This window comes from Watersipora subatra, chromosome 9, assembly GCF_963576615.1.
Source record: "Watersipora subatra chromosome 9, tzWatSuba1.1, whole genome shotgun sequence".
In the NCBI taxonomy this organism is placed as follows: Eukaryota; Metazoa; Bryozoa; class Gymnolaemata; order Cheilostomatida; family Watersiporidae; genus Watersipora; species Watersipora subatra.
The window spans coordinates 32351071-32377411 of NC_088716.1; the positions used below are offsets into that span (position 1 = coordinate 32351071).

Here is a 26341-nt window from a genome sequence, read left to right on the forward strand (position 1 = left end):
GTTTGAAAACCTTTACAGTTGTTTTTATTTACTCTGAAGTTATTTAAACTACACAAAACCCTTTTCTCATGATATGAAGTTTGAACATTAGAATGGCAAATGATGTTATATGTTAAATACACACACACACACGCGCACACGCACACACACACGCCCACACACATATATATATATTTTTTATATATATATATAAAATAAATTAAGAACTGAAAACTTTTAAAACTGTTTACTACTTAAAGTTTCATGGTTGTTACCATTCATCAGGTAAAACTAAAATGATCTAAAGCTCATGTGAATGTATGCAAAAACACATCAAGGAGCCTAAAGATTAAAGCCAGCTATATATAATACAACCATTTAATTTGTTCATGTCACAGCATTGCAAATCAAGTGCTTATTAGAATGCCTGGACTTTGACACAAGCTCGTTTTGTGAGTTTAAACTTGCAAGCTCAGGTTTGTATAGAATGAGATTTGTATAGAATATATATATATATAATATATATGTACATATATACATATATATATGTATATATACATATATATACATATATATATACATATATATATACATACATATATGTGTAGATCTATGTCTATACAGATTAGAATGTGCATCGTTACTATGAAAGCTAGTAAGAGAGCAGCTCCCTAACTAGCATTGCCATACTGTTAGACTAAAACACAGAAACACGCCCAAAATTGTCTCATTCAGCACAAAGGAATCATAAATCTCAACAAATACTTGCATATTAGTATACACGTAACATTATACTCTCTTGATAACTATAAAGTTGCATTAGCAATTCTTACCTTAGCTAATTTTACAAATATTTCATTAGGACGATTATAGGACTATTATTAGGACGATTATAGGACTATTATTAGGACTTTGTCAATCAAATGCCACTAACAACAAAACTAAAGCCATGTGATAAAATAAGAGCAATATTTTTGCATAACTAGCTATAACGGACTGAAAATCATCTCAGGTTGATATAGCGGCAGGAAAATCATTTCAAAAACATGAATCTTTTTTAAGCCTAAAAGATTTTGGCAACCTTAGCAATCGGTTGAGCATGTAAAACCAATCACAGACAGCCACCTTAAACTCACAGACGTAAGCATTGATGTCACACATCAATGCCATCTGCCGCAGTGACATAGCTCTCCTATTTCTATCATACTCATATTCACGCTGACTTTACATTTGCATAAGTCAATTTTAGCCAAGAATAATTTAATTGGTGTGAATATGAGCACACCTGCTGCCAGGCCATCTTGTCTAGCTATATGCAGCAGAGCTACGGGTCAAACTCACAAACACAATTATATCATCTGCATAAAATTATTTCAGTGGAGGCTGATATACTATACAATCACTATGTTTCCATGATGCGCAGTGCTTCGGAGTTGCGCTATCTCCGAATCATGGAAACGGCGTCTTCGCACTGAAATCACTGCGCACTGATCAGTGCGAAGCCAGTGCAAATTCGCAGCAAAGAAACAGCGACTGCGCAGTGGCTGCGCAGTGGCTGCGCAGTGGCTGCGCATAGCTCTCATGCCGTGGATACGGATTCTTCGAAGGCCACACACTAGTACAAAGGTTGTCCTGCTAATCTTGTTTTTTTTATTCTTCCGATCTTCTTTCACCTAAATTTAATTATGGTCTGCATTCACGAGGATGATGAGGTGATTACTTTCCTGGACTTTGTTATCGATGCCAACACATTTCGAAAAATAGGTGGCATGTCCTGAATTAACGTATAAATAATTTATTACTTAAAAATACTTATTAAAAATATATTACTTTGTAAAAAGTGTGTTAAGGTTTGTAAAACCTTGTGAATGTGTATTGTAAATAAAAGTATAATGACGACATAATCATAAAAAGACCGTTTATGACGTTCGGTATCCGTGATCGATTCTATTTCTCCATCAGGCGATTCGATTTATACAATTTCTCTTCTCTGGCTAATTTGCTGAAATTCTGAAAACCACTGCGCAGCATGGAAACGTACAATCCCCTCGACTTCGGAGGGGGGCTGCTTCGCAGTACTGCGCACCATGGAAACATGGTGAATGTGACCAAACAAACAGTCGTCTCTTGTGAGAACAGAGCTAGCGTTGTTTTGATGAGGAATTATCTCCTCATGCTCTGCCTGCACGATTGTTAAAAATAAGTTTTCATTGATTAAATCTGATTATTAAATCTTACGTGTCAAGTCTCTTCACACCACCGTTTATGTTAACTTATATGTCAAGTCTCTTCACACCACCGTTTATGTTAAGTTATATGTCAAGTCTCTTCACACCACCGTTTATGTTAAGTTACGTGTCAAGTCTCTTCACACCACCGTTTATGTTAAGTTACGTGTCAAGTCTCTTCACACCCCCGTTTATGTTAAGTTATATGTCAAGTCTCTTCACACCACCGTTTATGTTAAGTTACGTGTCAAGTCTCTTCACACCACCGTTTATGTTAAGTTACGTGTCAAGTCTCTTCACACCACCGTTTATGTTAAGTTATATGTCAAGTCTCTTCACACCACCGTTTATGTTAAGTTACGTGTCAAGTCTCTTCACACCACCGTTTATGTTAAGTTACGTGTCAAGTCTCTTCACACCACCGTTTATGTTAAGTTACGTGTCAAGTCTCTTCACACCACCGTTTATGTTAAGTTACGTGTCAAGTCTCTTCACACCACCGTTTATGTTAAGTTACGTGTCAAGTCTCTTCACACCACCGTTTATGTTTAGTTACGTGTCAAGTCTCTTCACACCACCGTTTATGTTAAGTTACGTGTCAAGTCTCTTCACACCACCGTTTATGTTAAATTACGTGTCAAGTCTCTTCACACCACCGTTTATGTTAAGTTATATTTCAAGTCTCTTCACACCACCGTTTATGTTAAGTTACGTGTCAAGTCTCTTCACACCACCGTTTATGTTAAGTTACGTGTCAAGTCTCTTCACACCACCGTTTATGTTAAGTTACGTGTCAAGTCTCTTCACACCACCGTTTATGTTAAGTTACGTGTCAAGTCTCTTCACACCACCGTTTATGTTAGGTACGTGTCAAGTCTCTTCACACCACCGTTTATGTTAAGTTATATGTCAAGTCTCTTCACACCACCGTTTATGTTAAGTTATGTGTCAAGTCTCTTCACACCACCGTTTATGTTAAGTTACGTGTCAAGTCTCTTCACACCACCGTTTATGTTAAGTTACGTGTCAAGTCTCTTCACACCACCGTTTATGTTAAGTTATATGTCAAGTCTCTTCACACCACCGTTTATGTTAGGTACGTGTCCAGTCTCTTCACACTGCTATTTATGTTAGGTACGTGTCAAGTCTCTTCACACTGCCATTTATGTTAGGTTATGTGTCAAGTCTCTTCACATCACCGCTTATGTTAGGTTATGTGTCAAGGCTCTTCACACCATTGTTTATAGTAGGTTACGTGTCAAGTCTCTTTACACTGCCGTTAGCCACTTCGTCTGTCTCAAAAGTAAGAACCTCCATACAGTAGTGTTCACATTAATGTTGCATTTTATTGCAGCTCATAACCACTAAATAAGTATTTGTTACTTTGTGAATGGAGGTAGTGAATTACAACAAGTAACTAGAAATTCCACTGTCATACAGCCCACGACCAAAGAGACGGCCAAAGATATTGGCAAAAAAATAAAGGGTACTGATGGTTGAGAAATGCAATATTAGCAATCAAATGGCTCTGCAGTGCAATAGGATAACTGCAATGGTAGCTGTAATGTACTGGGTGTGGGTGTTATTATACACAACAATAAGCAATAATGAATGGAAAAGATGTTTATATTTTCCCCCTGCAATAGGAGAAATGCAATATTGGCCAATATTAGAAGTAAAATGCACTGATATTCTTAGAATAACCAATTTTAATAATATAGTAATAATAGAAAAACAATACACAATTTTGTTTACATTTCAAAACGTCATAGGTAGCAATATCGAGAAGTTGTGGTATTTATAAAGGTTTTTAGAAAATTTATTTAAAAAGTGTTTGGTCATGACAAACAACAACAATGAAAGGAAAATATTACGTTTATATCTCTCCCTTGCAATAGGAGAAATGCAATGTTGGCCAATATTATAAGTAAAATGCACTGATATTATTAAAATAACCAATATTGTTAATATAGTAATACAGCAATAATAGAAAACCTATGAGCGTTTATGCGTCTCGAAGATTTCTGCAAACTGCAGCAAAATAAAAGCTGTTATAAAAGTGTTATAAAGCTGTAGGCCTAATTTACTGTAATGTATGTAATTCAACAACAATAAAGAAATATGTTTATTATAACTCTGAAATGCAAAATTAGAAGTAAAATGGCAAGCTACTGTGTACTATACACAGTTTGAAAGTTGGTTGCTTTGAATGTAGAATGGTTTTGATCAGCGATCTTTAACAGAAAGCGTGTAAGAGCATTCACGCGTATAAAACTGTAGCAAAATAAAAAATGTTCTCGTCATGAAGGGGCGTTGTAGTTCGGCCCTAGCTTGTACATAAGTTGTAAAGAATTTCGGCTAACGTTTCAAATAATGAAACCTTCGGTGATTGGACAAAAAACACAGGCTGATAAACTGTGTACCACAATTTCGTACCTGTAAATCGGTCTACACCTCAAACGGTCTACGTTTATTACAGAAACCTTCGAATAAATTCGATTGCAAGTAAAAAATGCCATAGACTGATGAAATGAGCACGGTTTTCTCGTGAAATGCGCACTGCTAAATAGTTCTACAATCGGTCGCACGGCTTTATTGGCGTTTCAATTTTCGGTCTTAACTTTTATTAAACTGAGCTTTTCAAGCTTTTTGTGGCAATTTTTGTTCAAATTAATCTGTCTATTTGTGTATAATCCGATCAGATGGGTAAGTTTTAAGATATTATCGTAGGTTTACAAAGACTTGGTAACATATTTAAATAGGTTTAAATGTGTTTTGTATCGATATTATACTTTAACGACTTTAAATTCCGATGCTTAAATTTTTTGATGAAATTTCTTGACGAGGGTTCGTCTCATTGTTGATGAATAATTTTCGTAAGTTGTGTGCACATGCATTTATCATAAAAACTCCCACACTTCTGCTCCGCTCGTGTGGTCGTGGGAAAACATGCTTTTCCATTATAATATCCTGTTTGTAGGTGGTTTTTTCAAAGTATGGGAACGGATTAATTTGTGTTTAGTTATTTGATATAAGAAATATTGCCTTGAGATACGAGAAAAATGACATAGGAACTCAGTCCATAAAGCATTAAGCTCGTATGTCAAGGTACAACTGTAGTTAAAATGATCAGAACTGTGCAAGCTCAATTTGTGCTGGTATGCAGCTGGTGCAGGAATTATTAATATTAACTGGCTGCCTGAGGTGATGGAGTTACAAACAAATAGAATGAAGCACCTTTATCGGATTTGACTGTAGAAGAAGGCTATCATTATATTATATATGAATTAATTATATTTTAGTAGATGGTAATCATTTACTACTTGCATGTACTATTGCACTTCAATACTCTCCACACGTTGGAGTAGGTATAACTTACACTTTCACGCGTCTTTACCAAACAGAACACAGCTTTGAATGTTTTCCTACGCCATAAAAAATACCAGCAAATTGCGGTACTTTCCATTGTGATAAAGTATAAAGAGGTCTTTAGCTGTGACAGTTACACAACCTGCCACAATCAAAAAGGAACTTAGCCTACCTTGGAACTATTGACAAAAGAATGCTGTGGCTCCTGGTATTTGGGGGAGTGTAAAAGTACAACACATGAGAATACACTTCAGGTCAGCAACAGGTCATAAATGCTGCCAGACTCTAGCAGATCATGTTAGCTCTGAGGTGGCATTGCAAGTAATCTTTACACATACAGTGATAACAGAAAAGAACAAACAGAAATAGCTCTAAACCAGTAGCGTCGACATCAAAAAATAGCAGGGGTGTATAAAATATTGTAAAAAAGACATCCGCATGCGGGCTCAGTCTATGTCAAGGTTTTTTGATTGTGGATGCTCATCCCCGATGTGGTGCGAGCTGATGTTTGAAGGTGCGCAGGAATCAATTGTGAAAACAAAAAAGGTGTATTTGTTGTCACAATAACTCATCTATGTGAATTCAGATTTCCATCTCTTTTATATATCAAAAATAAATAACATAACGCCAGCAACCCTGAAAATGATCTGCACACTCCACTTACCCAAAAGGAACCACAGTTCGATCAGATAATAGCGGAGAAGAGACAGGAAAAACGTCAAAGATCGTGAAATGAGTTGTTTTTTATACGTTGCTGTTGTGTGAAAATATTAACCGCTTCATAGAACAACCCTCCTATAACATTTTGTTTTCATTTATTCCGAATATGTCTGTTTTTCATTGTCTAGACCAATGATATGATGTCTCGTGCTGAGCCAACATGTTGGGTGCACCGAACTAGTGTAACAAGAGCCTTACAAAGACTGCAGCAGAAAACAATACAATATTGTTATATTGTTCTTACTCTTTAAGTGATGCTAAAACTATTTTCTAAGAAACCTTAAAGGTGTCTACTATAAGACATCATAACGCTATAAATAATAATAACAGAGAGTAGTTGCATATCGACGATAAAAAGGTGTCTACTATAAGACATCATAACGCTATAAATAATAATAACAGAGAGTAGTTGCATATCGACGATAAAAAGGTGGCTAGTCGACTGTTCAGCTGCGATTCCTCCAACTCTATGAAATGAATCAGACCTTGTCAGTTTACCAACCACTAAGCCTGCTCATGTAGTAACCCAGCGTAAAAACTGACAGCTAATTGAAAGCTTCTATTGTTTTTCTCTCCATAATCCTAAATAAACTTGAAAGTGCACTCAGATCCGCAGGCACCTCAGTAGAGATTATCTCTCACACGAGAAGTTATCTACACATGCATTAACTCAAATCAATACGAACTATGGCCAGCTAGGATTTAGCGAACTATTTAGAATGTATGTGAAAATAACCTGTTGTAAAAACTTTGATCGACGTTTGAAAGAAACTTGAGACAACATTTCAGTAGATGTTGGCCTCTTATTCAACTTTTTGTACACCTACTACAAATAGTATAGAACCTGAGCTAGGAAGTAGAAACGCAACTATTACAATTACACGCTGGAACATTCAACAGTCAATTTATTTCAACAAAGAAATTTATATGACCTCAAAATGATAATGACCAAATAAAACTTTCAATTATTAACAGAAACAGGTGTTTTTTTTAAATAAAGTTTCACCAAATGAATTTAACAATATGTATAAAACAAACAGTAAAAAATGTCTGAACTCAAAAAACCAACTTTACAGTTCTAGGATACAGTAGCAAAAAAAACAGATATTGCATAACCAAAAACTGACGGATTGGGCGACAAAGAGATGCATATATAAATAGCACAGCTGCCATGTAAACCCGGCGAGAAGACGATTGATTGACATTTAATTTTCCTACAAATTATGCCAGCCTCACCAGCCGGACCAGGCTAACCACGAGACACCCGAGACACCGCTGTGGTAAGAACAGCTGAGCCAGTAATTGTTTATTAAATGGGCAGTACACTAATGAAACCTACTTACCTACTTACCTTGTTGTAGGGTCTGTGCTAGAGTTTATTGATGAGTTTTCAAATCAACTTGTTGAATGCGATTATGATATTTTAATGACAGCTGCAAATGTGAGTAAATCTTGTACAAGAAAGAGACATTAAAGATGAGCTCAAACAAAAATTTAATGGATTTTATCAGAAAGTATCAGTATTTTTCTATCATTTGCAATTGTTTTTGATGCTTGAGGTGATCTGACTGCCAAGATGCTTTAAGATTACGATTGATAAAACTTGATCGTGATTAAAAGCTCAGATCAAAGGAAAGTGCGACTATGACATCTATAGTTGTTAAGAGACCCGCAGAATGGAGTTGCGTAACGCTGCAACTGGAACGCGATAGCCGATATCAACTAGAGCAACGATAAAAATTGGTGACATGATTTCGGCAAGTATTTTTCTTCTGAGCATCTTAACCGCCATCAAGTTTTGTCGATTTTAATCTTGAAACGTCCTGGCAATCAGATCACCTCAAACACCAAAAACAATCGCATTGGCTAGAAAAATACAGATACTTTCTGATAAAATCTACTAAGAATTTGTGTAAATTATTCTTTAAAGAATATGATACCCCAAACACTTAAACACCAAATACTTCTGCATTACACAATAATGATACAAACTCAAACTTCAATATACAAAGTTAATCCAGAGACAAATTTAATATGTGGTAACTGTAGTGTGTCAGTAAAGCTTGTACCAGAAATGAGTATGGAAATATTACATCCATTTATACATGAAAAATGTCTGCATTACACATGAGTAATATAACTAATATTAAGACACATTACACATGAGTAATATAACTAATATTAAGGCACATTACACATGAGTAATATAACTAATAGTAAGACACATTACACATGAGTAATATAACTAATATTAAGGCACATCACACATGAGTAATATAACTAATATTAAGGCCCATCACACAGGAGTAATATAACTAATATTAAGGCACATTACAGATGAGTAATATAACTAATAGTAAGACACATTACACATGAGTAATATAACTAATATTAAGGCACATCACACATGAGTCATATAACTAATATTAAGGCACATTACACAGGAGTAATATAACTAATATTAAGGCACATCACACATGAGTAATATAACTAATATTAAGACACATTACACATGAGTCATATAACTAATATTAAGGCACATCACACATGAGTAATATAACTAATATTAAGGCACATCACAATTGAGTAATATAACTAATATTAAGGCACATCACAATTGAGTAATATAACTAATATTAAGGCACATTACACATGAGTAATATAACTAATATTAAGGCACATTACACAGGAGTAATATAACTAATATTAAGACACATTACACAGGAGTAATATAACTAATATTAAGGCACATCACAATTGAGTAATATAACTAATATTAAGGCACATCACAATTGAGTAATATAACTAATATTAAGGCACATTACACATGAGTAATATAACTAATATTAAGGCACATTACACATGAGTAATATAACTAATATTAAGGCACATTACACATGAGTAATATAACTAATATTAAGGCACATCACACAGGAGTAATATAACTAATATTAAGACACATTACACATGAGTAATATAACTAATATTGAGGCACATTACACATGAGTAATATAACTAATATTAAGGCACATTACACATGAGTAATATAACTAATATTGAGGCACATTACACATGAGTAATAAAACTAATATTAAGGCACATTACACAGGAGTAATATAACTAATATTAAGGCACATCACAATTGAGTAATATAACTAATATTAAGGCACATTACACATGAGTAATATAACTAATATTAAGACACATTACACATGAGTCATATAACTAATATTAAGACACATTACACATGAGTAATATAACTAATATTAAGGCACATCACACATGAGCAATATAACTAATATTAAGGCACATTACACATGAGTAATATAACTAATATTAAGGCACATTACACATGAGTAATATAACTAATATTAAGGCACATTACACAGGAGTAATATAACTAATATTAAGACACATTACACATGAGTAATAAAACTAATATTAAGGCACATTACACAGGAGTAATATAACTAATATTAAGGCACATCACAATTGAGTAATATAACTAATATTGAGGCACATTACACATGAGTAATATAACTAATATTAAGACACATTACACATGAGTAATATAACTAATATTAAGACACATCACACATGAGTAATATAACTAATATTAAGGCACATTACACATGAGTAATATAACTAATATTAAGGCACATTACACATGAGTAATAAAACTAATATTAAGACACATTACACATGAGTAATATAACTAATATTAAGACACATCACACATGAGTCATATAACTAATATTAAGACACATCACACATGAGTAATATAACTAATATTAAGGCACATCACACATGAGTAATATAACTAATATTAAGGCACATTACACATGAGTAATATAACTAATATTAAGGCACATCACACAGGAGTAATATAACTAATATTAAAACACATTACACATGAGTAATATAACTAATATTGAGGCACATTACACATGAGTAATATAACTAATATTAAGGCACATTACACATGAGTAATAAAACTAATATTAAGACACATTACACATGAGTCATATAACTAATATTAAGACACATTACACATGAGTAATATAACTAATATTAAGGCACATCACACATGAGCAATATAACTAATATTAAGGCACATTACACATGAGTAATATAACTAATATTAAGGCACATTACACATGAGTAATATAACTAATATTAAGACACATTACACATGAGTAATAAAACTAATATTAAGGCACATTACACAGGAGTAATATAACTAATATTAAGGCACATCACAATTGAGTAATATAACTAATATTGAGGCACATTACACATGAGTAATAAAACTAATATTAAGACACATTACACATGAGTAATATAACTAATATTAAGGCACATCACACATGAGTAATATAACTAATATTAAGGCACATTACACATGAGTAATATAACTAATATTAAGGCACATCACACAGGAGTAATATAACTAATATTAAGACACATTACACATGAGTAATATAACTAATATTGAGGCACATTACACATGAGTAATATAACTAATATTAAGGCACATTACACATGAGTAATATAACTAATATTAAGACACATTACACATGAGTAATAAAACTAATATTAAGGCACATTACACAGGAGTAATATAACTAATATTAAGGCACATCACAATTGAGTAATATAACTAATATTGAGGCACATTACACATGAGTAATAAAACTAATATTAAGACACATTACACATGAGTAATATAACTAATATTAAGGCACATCACACATGAGTAATATAACTAATATTAAGGCACATTACACATGAGTAATATAACTAATATTAAGGCACATCACACAGGAGTAATATAACTAATATTAAGACACATTACACATGAGTAATATAACTAATATTGAGGCACATTACACATGAGTAATATAACTAATATTAAGGCACATTACACATGAGTAATAAAACTAATATTAAGACACATTACACATGAGTCATATAACTAATATTAAGGCACATTACACATGAGTCATATAACTAATATTAAGACACATTACACATGAGTAATATAACTAATATTAAGGCACATTACACATGAGTAATAAAACTAATATTAAGACACATTACACATGAGTCATATAACTAATATTAAGACACATTACACATGAGTAATATAACTAATATTAAGGCACATTACACATGAGTAATATAACTAATATTAAGGCACATCACACATGAGTAATATAACTAATATTAAGACACATTACACATGAGTAATATAACTAATATTAAGACACATTACACATGAGTAATATAACTAATATTGAGGCACATTACACATGAGTAATATAACTAATATTAAGGCACATCACACAGGAGTAATATAACTAATATTAAGACACATTACACATGAGTAATATAACTAATATTAAGACACATTACACATGAGTAATATAACTAATATTAAGGCACATTACACATGAGTAATAAAACTAATATTAAGACACATTACACATGAGTCATATAACTAATATTAAGACACATTACACATGAGTAATATAACTAATATTGAGGCACATTACACATGAGTAATATAACTAATATTAAGACACATTACACATGAGTAATATAACTAATATTAAGGCACATCACACAGGAGTAATATAACTAATATTAAGACACATTACACATGAGTAATATAACTAATATTGAGGCACATTACACATGAGTAATATAACTAATATTAAGGCACATCACACAGGAGTAATATAACTAATATTAAGACACATTACACATGAGTAATATAACTAATATTGAGGCACATTACACATGAGTAATATAACTAATATTAAGACACATTACACATGAGTAATATAACTAATATTGAGGCACATTACACATGAGTAATAAAACTAATATTAAGACACATTACACATGAGTCATATAACTAATATTAAGACACATTACACATGAGTAATATAACTAATATTGAGGCACATTACACATGAGTAATATAACTAATATTAAGACACATTACACATGAGTAATATAACTAATATTGAGGCACATTACACATGAGTAATATAACTAATATTAAGACACATTACACATGAGTAATATAACTAATATTGAGGAACATTACACATGAGCAATATAACTAATATTAAGGCACATTACACAGGAGTAATATAACTAATATTAAGACACATTACACATGAGTAATATAACTAATATTAAGGCACATCACACATGAGTAATAAAACTAATATTAAGACACATCACACATGAGTAATATAACTAATATTAAGACACATTACACATGAGTCATATAACTAATATTAAGACACATTACACATGAGTAATATAACTAATATTGAGGCACATTACACATGAGTAATATAACTAATATTAAGACACATTACACAGGAGTAATATAACTAATATTAAGACACATTACACATGAGTAATATAACTAATATTGAGGCACATTACACATGAGTAATATAACTAATATTAAGGCACATTACACAGGAGTAATATAACTAATATTAAGACACATCACACAGGAGTAATATAACTAATATTAAGGCACATTACACAGGAGTAATATAACTAATATTAAGGCACATCACACATGAGTAATATAACTAATATTAAGGCACATCACACAGGAGTAATATAACTAATATTAAGACACATTACACAGGAGTAATATAACTAATCTTAAGACACATCACACATGAGTAATATAACTAATATTAAGGCACATTACACAGGAGTAATATAACTAATATTAAGACACATTACACATGAGTAATATAACTAATATTGAGGCACATTACACATGAGTAATAAAACTAATATTAAGACACATTACACATGAGTAATATAACTAATATTAAGACACATCACACAGGAGTAATATAACTAATATTAAGGCACATTACACAGGAGTAATATAACTAATATTAAGGCACATTACACATGAGTAATAAAACTAATATTGAGGCACATTACGCATGAGTAATATAACTAATACTAAGGCACATCACACATGAGCAATATAACTAATATTAGGGCACATCACACATGAGTAATATAACTAATATTAAGACACATTACACATGAGTCATATAACTAATATTAAGACACATTACACAGGAGTAATATAACTAATATTAAGGCACATTACACATGAGTAATATAACTAATATTAAGACACATTACACAGGAGTAATATAACTAATATTAAGGCACATTACACATGAGTAATATAACTAATAGTAAGACACATTACACATGAGTAATATAACTAATATTAAGACACATTACACATGAGTAATATAACTAATATTAAGGCACATCACACATGAGTAATATAACTAATATTAAGACACATTACACATGAGTCATATAACTAATATTAAGACACATTACACAGGAGTAATATAACTAATATTAAGGCACATTACACATGAGTAATATAACTAATATTAAGACACATTACACAGGAGTAATATAACTAATATTAAGGCACATTACACATGAGTAATATAACTAATAGTAAGACACATTACACAGGAGTAATATAACTAATATTAAGACACATTACACATGAGTAATATAACTAATATTAAGACACATCACACATGAGTAATATAACTAATATTAAGACACATCACACATGAGCAATATAACTAATATCAAGACACATTACACATGAGTAATATAACTAATATTAAGACACATCACACATGAGTAATATAACTATGAGTAAGACACATTACACATGAGTAATATAACTAATATTAAGGAACATTACACATGAGTAATATAACTAATATTGAGACACATTACACATGAGTAATATAACTAATAGTAAGACACATTACACATGAGTAATATAACTAATAGTAAGACACATTACACATGAGTAATATAACTAATAGTAAGACACATTACACATGAGTAATATAACTAATATTAAGGCACATTACACATGAGTAATATAACTATGAGTAAGACACATTACACATGAGTAATATAACTAATATTAAGACACATTACACATGAGTAATATAACTAATAGTAAGGAACATTACACATGAGTAATATAACTAATATTAAGGCACATCACACAGGAGTAATATAACTAATATTAAGGCACATCACACATGAGTAATATAACTAATATTAAGACACATTACACATGAGTAATATAACTAATATTGAGGCACATTACACATGAGTAATATAACTAATATTAAGGCACATTACACATGAGTAATATAACTAATATTAAGGCACATCACACATGAGTAATATAACTAATATTAAGACACAATACACATGAGTAATATAACTAATATTGAGGCACATTACACATGAGTAATATAACTAATATTAAGGCACATTACACATGAGTAATATAACTAATATTAAGACACATTACACATGAGTAATATAACTAATATTAAGACACATTACACATGAGTAATATAACTAATATTAAGACACATTACACATGAGTAATAAAACTAATATTGAGGCACATTACGCATGAGTAATATAACTAATATTAAGGCACATCACACATGAGCAATATAACTAATATTAGGGCACATGTTAAGAGCACCAACACCATGTGTTAGGAGCACCAACACCATGTGTTAGGAGCACCAACACCATGTGTTAGGAGCACCAACACCATGTGTTAAGAGTACCAACACCATGTGTTAGGAGTACCAACACCATGTGTTAGGAGCACCAACACCATGTGTTAGGAGCACCAACACCATGTGTTAGGAGCACCAACACCATGTGTTAAGAGTACCAACACCATGTGTTAGAAGCACCAACACCATGTGTTAGGAGCACCAACACCATGTGTTAGGAGCACCAACACCATGTGTTAAGAGTACCAACACCATGTGTTAGGAGCACCAACACCATGTGTTAGGAGCACCAACACCATGTGTTGAGAGTACCAACACCATGTGTTAGAAGCACCAACACCATGTGTTAGGAGCACCAACACCATGTGTTAAGAGTACCAACACCATGTGTTAGGAGTACCAACACCATGTGTTAGGAGCACCAACACCATGTGTTAGGAGCACCAACACCATGTGTTAGGAGCACCAATACCATGTGTTAGGACCACCAACACCATGTGTTAGGAGCACCAACACCATGTGTTAAGAGTACCAACACCATGTGTTAGGAGCACCAACACCATGTGTTAAGAGTACCAACACCATGTGTTAGGAGCACCAACACTATGCTTAAAGTAAGATCTAGTAAATTTCATCATTTCAAATATCTCAAAAGAAATAACATGATCTGCTAGAGTCTGGCAGCATTTATGACCTGTTGCTGACCTGAAGTGTATTCTCATGTGTTGTACTTTTACACTCCCCCAAATACCAGGAGCCACAGCATTCTTTTGTCAATAGTTTCAAGGTAGGCTAAGTTCCTTTTTGATTGTGGCAGGTTGTGTAACTGTCACAGCTAAAGACCTCTTTATACTTTATCACAATGGAAAGTACCGCAATTTGCTGGTATTTTTTATGGCGTAGGAAAACATTCAAAGCTGTGTTCTGTTTGGTAAAGACGCGTGAAAGTGTAAGTTATACCTACTCCAACGTGTGGAGAGAATTGAAGTGCAATAGTACATGCAAGTAGTAAATGATTACCATCTACTAAAATATAATTAATTCATATATAATATAATGATAGCCTTCTTCTACAATCAAATCCGATAAAGGTGCTTTATTCTATTTGTTTGTAACTCCATCACCTCAGCAGCCAGTTTATATTAATAATTCCTGCACCAGCTGCATACAAGCACAAATTGAGCATGGTTTCTTCTGTAACTCTTGTCTATCTTTGTTTACCATGAATATAATTGCCAAAGTGGTCGGCGAGACATTTCAGGTCACTCTTCAACAAACAAGAGTGGGTTGGCGCTTACATGATTAGCCGATGAGATGAAGTGATGCCAAATCTTTTTGAACAACCTTAACATACAGGCCCTATCGCTGATGTCATGAAACAAATGTGCCAAACTCTTTGACCTTAAGACCGCACTACAAAAGGAAAAACTTACAAAGCAAAAGGATAACTTTTGGTTTCTGAAAAGGATGCTACAATAGAGAACATTTCTTTAAACTGACTCTACCTTGTATGCTGAGACAGCCAGCTGAGCTCATAACCATAAGCAGGTTTCAGGGGTTGCGAATCTATCAGTTAGCAGAAGTAATTTCATGTCATTTATAGCAATCATAAACTCAAAAATTTCCTTACAAGATAAGAATGTACTCATCCGATCAGGAACACGGATTACCTTCTCCTCATCTTTTAGTAGAGATATTTATTAAGCGCTATCAAGTACAGATATTAAAAGGTATTAAATATGGATTACTCAGGCTCATGCAAAGATCTAGTAATGTGGCTGGCATTCTTATGCAAGGGATTTGGAAGTTTTGCAATAAATTGCTATAAATATATAAGACATTCTCGAGAACAGCAGCGATGTGAAAATGGCCTTGTTACGGGATGTAATCATTAATCATAACTCTTGCATAAAGGGCTGTAAGTTGACTCTCCCTCAGCTATAAATCATACAACCTGTATGAACAACCTAGAACCTACAGTGCAAGGTTCTGCTAGAGGAAGAGGCGGAGAGACGTTGTGGTCATGTCAAAACGAGTAGATAGTTAGTTAGCTGAGTAGATAGTTAGTGATATGCTTCTGGGTTTAAAATGAAATTAAAACTGTGGTTAGTGTTACACCTCCGTGACACACGGCAACAGGTGTTACTAGGAAAACTTGTTCATGAAAAACTCAAATCCAAGTTGCCGGATAGAGTAAAACATCTTATTCTAGCACCTGTTAACAGCTTGCCACCTAGATACTCCGCCTAGATACTCGGCAGAGCCCATTGGCTATAGAATGGCAAGCAAGATAAATGGAAACCTATTTCTGAGGTTTAATATAATAGATGTAAACCTATCAACTATATATACTCCAGCACGTGCTTCAAATGGCAGCAGATATTAACCACTAGGGTTTTCCTATTTTCAATGTACTTTTTAGCGCAAGGAAAGAGAACTCGAAAAAGGACTAAACTAATTAGACATACAACTAATTAGGCCTACATTAGACAACATTAGACTACAAGATTATAGACATGCACAGCGCAACCCTGAAAGATGCCTCAATACAATACCTACCACCTATAGGGTGCCCTAAATAGACATGCACAGCGCAACCCTGAAAGATGCCTCAATACAATACCTACCACCTAAAGGGTGCCCCAAATAAACATGCACAGCGCAACCCTGAAAGATGCCTCAATACAATACCTACTAACTAAAGGGTGCCCTAATAGACATGCACAGCGCAACCCTGAAAGATGCCTCAATACAATACCTACCACCTATAGGGTGCCCCAAATAGACATGCACAGCGCAACCCTGAAAGATGCCTCAATACAATACCTACCACCTTAAGGGTGCCCCAAATAGACATGCACAGCGCAACCCTGAAAGATGCCTCAATACAATACCTACCAACTAAAGGGTGCCCTAATAGACATGCACAGCGCAACCCTAAAAGATGCCTCAATACACTACCTACCACCTAAAGGGTGCCCCAAATAGACATGCACAGCGCAACCCTAAAAGATGCCTCAATACAATATCTACCACCTAAAGGGTGCCCCAAATAGACATAGACATGCACAGTGCATTCCTGAAAGATTCCTCAATACAATGCCTACTCCCTGAAAATGCCTCAATACAACGCTGACCCCTGAAAGATGCCTCAATACAACGCTGACCCCTGAAAGACGCCTTAATACAAAACTGACCCCTGAAAGATGCCCAAATACAACACTGACCCCTAGCTGACCCCTAGCAGGGAACCCCAATAGTATGTGATGGACATGGCTACCCGAGCTATCCATCTTATGGTCTATGTGAATACATCAGAGAATGATTGATATCATGTCAGTAGCTGACAGAACCAATTACTGTGCATACCCTACCTTTGTTATAACAAAACCTTAGAATGGATTGGCTTTGTTTGGTCAGACGAAGGCTATAACAAGCACAAGGTTAAACTAATGTATGTGGTTAACAGTGGAATAACGAAATCCACAACTTGTTTACTACAACAATTTCAGTGTTTTGTCTTCAATTTAAACCAATAACAGATAAAAAGTAGATAACTCTTCGAAGGGCAGTTGTATTTCATCACCTATTTGCCACATTTATGTAATGGAAATTTAGATATGTAATTTAAACGCATTTTTAATAAACTCAAGCAAGCATGCTGACTATACCATGAACAACATAATGAGCTGCTTCATTTTTCACTTTAGCTGTTATTAAAAACTCATTTCGGCTTACACAATGTGAACAAATTAGATACAACCTCTAGTAATTACTCAGAAAACATTATCGCTAGCTCCAACTAATATCCGCTGTTTTAGCAGAGAAAGGTATGGAAACTTTATACGACAAACCATTTATTCGATTTGATTGACTAACCGGTATCCTTTCTTGTTATTCTTGCATGGCATAACTTAGAAAACATTTTTGTTTGAAATAAAATTATTGCCAAAAAGCTAAAACATAACTTTTAAGAAACGAGCACACAACTCTTGGTATCGCATCATTGCTCCTTACCGTTGTTCACCAAACCAGTGTAAACACAAGAGGCAGCTAAGGTCAGTCATAAGGTCATAATGAAAGTGTTGCTAAATAGAACTTTAACGAGTTTCAGATATTTATGTAAAAAATCATGTTCAGATGTGTTGTTTTGTGGATTACGCGCGTTGCTCACGGTCAGCGTCGTATGTAAAATTTCAATCGACATATAACCAAGTTATCTAACCCCTCCTCAAGTGGCATCACATTGTAACTGGGCCTCAAGGCAGTGTTGAAACTATTATCAATATTAACTTCATTTTTGACATTCACCATGAGCGACAGCTATGAAAAGTGCACAGGGTACCGTAAAACCTGTATTTGAACGCTACTTTTATTTGGACATCACCTCATTTGCATGTATTATAATTATGGTTTGTTTATGTCAATTGTTCTTGAATATATATTTGTAGCATGTGATAGATTAACATTATAAAACTTATAAACTTGCATATTTATAGCATATTATTTGATCGCATGATTGCGGTAATCTAAACTCAGCTTACAATGAATTGACGCTTGTAACTTTTGTTCTATTGCACATAAAAAGCCAGTTTTAGCTGCAAACTGTAGCAAACATGTCAATGATTGCAATGAACATTTATGTAATCTTGTTAAATATAGTTATAAAGTGAAAATATACCTTCAAGTTTAAAATGAAATCAGAACTTGAAAGCTCCAACCAATTTCAACAGGCTATAGGACCATGGTTGGTTAATTGCAAGCAATAGATATCAACTGGTAGAGACATGAATAACTGCGTCCTCGTGCATATTTATTTAAAAAATCTATGAAAAGTTGGAGGTAAGTTAGCAAGTTTCTTGCATCTAAAAGGGTTAATGTAACACCGCCTGAAGGAGAGTGCAAAATATAAGTGACATTTGATTCGCCGGTGAAAGTGTTAAGTTCATCTTCTCATCATCCAGACGAGGTATTTGAAAAATACCATGCCACCCTTTATTTGAACGACACCTATAATGAAGCGCCACTCTAAGGGAAGGGTTGAAAAATAGAGCGCCATGGCTTTCAAATAGAGGTTTTACGGTAGATTATAGATGGGCTTCTTCCATCGATTGACTTGACTATAGCTGTGTTTGAGCGTGACATTTACAGACTATTTCCAGAGAGAGCCTCAGAACCATCCTCATAGAACCATTAGCTGTTACCAACTATTATCATCTGGTAAAGCTGCTGCCTTACAAACACTAAAATCACAGGTGTCCTTTAGCGGGGTTATTGCCGAAGCCGAGAACGGGCCGTAGTCTACACACACAAAAAACAACAAAGGTCCACGTAGTTCTGAGCAAAAACAAAAGTATCCATCCAAATATCTCACCAATCCGATGAGCAGCACACACAAAAACTAAACCAATCGACAGCGCCACCCATCATGTCAAAATATTCCAAGTTTCAAGTCATGTCTTGCACAACTCACCTTATGGCTTGTCAAAACTTGTCCCAAAGTCCTTATTAATTTGAGACTGTCTAATATCCATTTTAGAAATGGTCGCCGCTAGCCTAACCTAACGTTCTGATTCAACATCTTAGTAACTATCGGGGCATTGCTGAGTTCTCACGATCTTTTTGAGTCCCTCTTAAGTTTTGTTTACAATAGCGTTAACCCGATTTTGATTGGTTCTTGCATGCTTAAGAAAGATTAAAAAAGATCAGGAGCACTCAGCAATGCCCCGATAGTTACTAAGATGTTGAATCAGAACGTTAGGCTAGGCTAGCGGCAACCATTTCTAAAACGGTTATTGGACAGTCTCAAATTAATAGGGACTTTGGGACAAGTTTTGACAAACCATAAGGTGAGTTGTGCAAGACATGACTTGAAACTTGGAATATTTTGACATGATGGGTGGCGCTGTCGATTGGTTTAGTTTTGTGTGTGCTGCTCATCGGATTGGTGAGATATTTGGATGGATACTTTTGTTTTTGCTCAGAACTACGTGGAACTTTGTTGTTTTTTTGTGTGTGTAGACTACGGCCCGGTCTCGGCTTCGGCAATATCCCCGCTAAAGGACACCTGTGATTAAAATACTTAGCCAATCAGCAAATATACCTACTATCAGGTCACAAGCAGTAAACCATCATAGAGCGAACCAGATATAATATATCAAATAGTCAGGTAGACATCCCAGTAAATAGCATAGTAACAGGCTAGTCAAAGATTCACTCCGTTTCCATGATGCGATTAATCCGCAAGTTTCCATGATGCGACTAATCCGCAAGTTTCCATGATGCGATTAATCCGCAAGTTTCCATGATGCGATTAATCCGCAAGTTTCCATGATGCGATTAATCCGTAAGTTTGGGTCATCCACAAGATGGAAATGACAAAAACCCGCATGTCAAACGAGTTTTATTAGTCACAAATATTTACCGAATGTTTCACGCTTGAGAAGGGGGGAAAGGGTTTTGCAAATGATGGGCAAACAATTCCATTTTAAACATTCTTATTTCGATCTGAGCAGTTCCGACTGCAATGCTATGACCCCCAGCATAGAATTTCTTATCTTTGCTAACAAAGTGTTAATCTGCATCATGCGAATGCATGAATGTCCATTGAAAACTTATCGCGTGCTAACCCAACGTGCTAACCCAACGTGCTAACCCAACGTGCTAACCCAACGTGCTAACCCAACGTGCTAACCCAACGTGCTAACCCAATATGCTAACCCAACGTGCTAACCCAACGTGCTAACCCAACGTGCTAACCCAACGTGCTAACCCAACGTGCTAACCCAACGTGCTAACCCAACGTGCTAACCCAACGTGCTAACCCAACGTGCTAACCCAACATGAGCACGAATCTAAATCCGTATAATGAAAACATAGTGATGGGTAGTAGTTCAAAGTCTGCTATGGTCTGAAGATTGTAAAAACGAGTGTATAGTCTCAAATATAATGATAGAATAGCTTCCATTAGTGAAAATTAAGTTGTCCCAAATATGGTGAGACTGATCAATGATACTGATCAATGAGAGCAAAAGTTGTTTCTGTCATTGCTTTCTATTTATTGTAATGACCGGAACGCCATTTCTGGTAACTTTTGAAAACACAGGAAGTACAACTAGAGATAGGAGTATTCAATAAGATTTATGCAATGTAGAAGCCTCCCATGTTAAGAAAAACACGTTAGACACTGCTGACAACATGTAATGCGCATAGAAACAAACACCTACCTTTTCAAGCTATTTTATATGAATAAGACTAAGGTATTACTCAGATGAGTGCATCATTGCGTTTAAGCCTACACGGAACGTAAAATAAACTTGATTTTCACTAACCCAATCTGCAATTTGAATGTCATATATTTTTTCTGTTACACGAATAACTTTTAAAATCCATTTTTTGTTTCGGGTGACAAATATGACATACTAGCGAGGAGGTTAGCCTCACTCACCAACGCTATTTCAAATATCTCATCAATCCACTAATCAATCAGTAGAAACTGTTTGACAACACAAAGACAATAGATTACAGAGGATCATCTAAAGCTTGGCAAGCGTTTCAACACCTTCTAGTGCAACCAGCCACCTTCAAACGCTTCGAGATATTTTGGCATTTTTTCAAAAACTTACAGATTGTTTTTTGTTCAATTGTGAGAGTTTGACAGCTTTAGCTATACGTAACACTTATTTATCTACTAGTTGACAAGAAAATGTGATTAAAATGCAAATTAGAAATACCGAAGGCGCATCATCTGTGAGAGCGCATCGGTGTCTCCGGTGTCTCTGATTCAAGGCGTCTTGTGCAAACAGGTTTAGTGATCGTGTATGAGAGCGGAAAGCATAAGTGGGGGCAACTACTGCTAAATTTTAAAACTTGATTTATTGGCTATGATGTAAAGGGTCTCTATAAACCAACCAGCATGAGTGCCATCTGTTACTCATCTACCTAACTGATAACATACACTGCATACTCTAGATTTTTATTATAAAATTGTAGTGTAATGGCAAGTTGAGGATATGCTAGAAATAAGGTGCAGCGTATGCCAGTCTATGGGAGTGATAACAGCTGTATTTAGCTGTCCATCTTGTGGACAAATTCGTAATTAGGTGATCTGTAAGTATCTTTGAAGGTGCTGACCATCTCGAATAGGATTCTGGTTACTAAACTGCAAGCTTACTTTTATTAGATATTATTTATTTCATTTTTACAACAAAATCAAACTTACTGATGCTATCGTATTATAAGAAATAAATGTATGAGAAATACAACTTTAGTCAAATGAAAACAAAAAAGTTGAAGAGCGGGTGTATAGATGTATCATACATGTGGCTGACTGCATAAACTCTACACCTGATATGTCTTCAGCTCGAGTCAAGTGCTTCAGTCTTGAGCTCATTCACAATGTTTCCATGTTTCCATGACACTGTTAATCCAGATTAACGCTGTTAATCCAGAGGTGTGTATTATCCACAAGATGGAAACAACGGAAACCCGCGAGTCAAGCGAGTTTTGTTATTCACAAATTTTTACCGAATATTTCATGCTTGTGGAAAATGGAACTGGCACTTGCGAATGATGCGCAAGAAAATGCTATGCAAGCTATTCCATTTTAAACATTTCCACACTTCAGTCATTCCTATTGCGATTTGAGCACATGCTGCAAAGCTACATGGGAGTACCTATGACCTCTGACCTCCGACGTAGAACTCCTTATCTTTTTTGCCAAAGCGCCTGCATTAATTCACAACATAAGAATATCCATTGACGCACTTATTGCACGATAACTCAACGTGCACACAATTCCAAATCCGCACGATGGAAGCACCGTGACTCACTGCTGACACATAGCAGGTCTACCTTATCCCTCTGCACTACTTTTAAATTAATATAGTAATAATTTAAATTAAAATATTAACTTAAATTAATGTATCAATTTAAAAACCCTGCCCATTACCGGGAGCATTCAACGATCCTATAACAAAAGGCATAAGAGTTCAAGCTGGGTTGCAATCCTGTTTGCTGACACATGTGGAAGTTTCCTACCGCCTCGCACATAATTATAGCAGAGTGAAAAGATTTTGAAGCGTTGAAATGACTAGCTCATGGCAGGTGACAAGGCATCGAGGCAAGTGACAAGGCATCGAGGCAAGTGACAAGGCATCATGGCAGGTGACAAGGCATGATGGCAGAAGACAAGGCATGATGGCAGGTGACAAAGCATCACAGCAGATGACAAGGCATGATGGCAGGTGACAAGGCATGATGGCAGGTGACAAGGCATGATGGCAGGTGACAAGGCATGATGGCAGGTGACAAGGCATGATGGCAGGTGACAAGGCATGATGGCAGTTGACAAGGCATGATGGCAGGTGACAAGGGATCATGGTAGGTGACAAGGCATGATGGCAGGTGAGAAGGCATGATGGTAGGTGACAAGGCATCATGGCTGGTGACAAGGCATCATGACAGGTGACAAGGCATGATGGCAGGTGACAAGGCATGAAGGCAGGTGACAAGGCATGATGGCAGGTGACAAGGCATCATGGCAGATGATAAGGCATGATGGCGGGTGACAAAACATGACGGCAGCGCAGCTAAATTAACAATATGGTAAACATACCAGGACTAGACATGTCTTGGTATTGGTTAGCTGAGACCATATGACACTCCTCCAAGGTGGAAGATAGCTTTTCAACTCTTCTCCTCAATTGGCATATCATCTGTGCCTGTCAAGGAGTGAGATATACCTTTGTAACAAGTAATGGTTAGAGACCCTTCATCGAGCAGATGCCTGAATGAACTCCAAACTAAGAAAATCTTACATAGCACAGACCACTATTAAAATTTAACACCTATTCTCAAGCTTGGCTTCCATAGGACAGTGCACAAACTCCACACAAATCACATGCTGCCTTATACTTCAGAATTTTCCGTTCACACACGTACTGGAGCTTTTTTTGACAGTTAGTACTATAGCTAATCTAGATAGAAGCAGCGTACCTGCAACATTCACAAATGCGAAGGTCACAACGACCGGTCATTCTATATAGCTAATTTTTGTTAGTGATCAAACTTACATTTACATACCGCAGATGGTGGATGATAAATTGCAGTTTTTAAGGCAAATAAATAGCGGAATGAACAGTACTGGTTAATGGTTAATATAACCAGCTATGAGACTTGAGGAGGGACTGACTTTTATTGTCTGCATGAACATTACTTCAGTAAGTGTACTTCTTTACTCATAGTATTCTACCTTTAATCTTTCTGTATAATCTGTTAAGTATTGGTAGAATAACTATAGGAGACACAACTCCTAAAATATGGATAGCCAATCTTTACTATAACCTGTCCGTCTGTAGCCATCTGCACCACTCAAACGCCTCGCTGCAACATGGAGCAATTGTGCATTACACATGATGGTCTCTCAAGTTGCACGGAACTGCCAGCTATTAGTTATAAATATACTTGAAAGTGATCGAAATGCTTGTCATTCATTTCAATATAAGAAATGCATAACTTCGTAACTGAACAGAAATAATTAACTTCCTCTTCAGAGACACTGTCATGGTTTACATCGGCCAATTGGGCTAAAGAAATTTGACTTATATTCCGAATATTCTCTCTCTCTCACCTCATACCTCTTTTAGTCCAGTGTTCACACAAGTATATCTCCTGTACGTTACATAGTCCAGTGTTCACACAAGTATATCTCCTGTACGTTACATAGTCCAGTGTTCACACAAGTATATCTCCTGTACATTACATAGTCCAGTGTTCACACAAGTATATCTCCTGTACGTTACATAGTCCAGTGTTCACACGAGTATATCTCCTGTACGTTACATAGTCCAGTGTTCACACAAGTATATCTTCTGTAAGTTATATAGTCCAGTGTTCACACAAGTATATCTCCTGTACGTTACATAGTCCAGTGTTCACACAAGTATATCTCCTGTAAGTTACATAGTCCAGTGTTCACATACGTATATCTCCTGTACGTTACATAGTCCAGTGTTCACACAAGTATATCTCCTGTACATTACATAGTCCAGTGTTCACACAGGTATATCTCACCTGGCAAGCTCAGTGACAAGCTGTTGCCTTTACAAGCATTCCATGTGGCACCAACAAATGGACATACACACACAATACAATTCCATGTAGCACAAATAAATGGACAAACACACACAATACAATTCCATGTAGCACCAACAAATGAACATACACACACAATACAAAAATACCATAAAAATATTTCCTGTCAGAATGCATAAATGTCGTACTTCCATTTTGAAAAAGAATATTGATGTTAGTTGTCTGGTATTCATACAGGGAATGTTGATGTTAGTTGTCTGGTCATACAGGGAATTAATAAAATTCTAAGATCTGGAATTTGCG

The 26341-nt window shown here is 35.1% G+C and overlaps 1 protein-coding gene across 2 annotated transcripts in view; it reads right to left on the minus strand.

The window, feature by feature from the left end:
• LOC137403865 (WD repeat and coiled-coil-containing protein-like) overlaps positions 1-26341 on the minus strand; it is an 86335-nt gene that overhangs the window by 11901 nt on the left and 48093 nt on the right. For both annotated transcript variants that reach the window (XM_068089959.1, XM_068089958.1), the window contains one exon: positions 24561-24666. In XM_068089959.1, coding sequence (XP_067946060.1) covers positions 24561-24666 — 106 coding nt within the window. The remainder of the gene's footprint in view (positions 1-24560; positions 24667-26341) is intronic.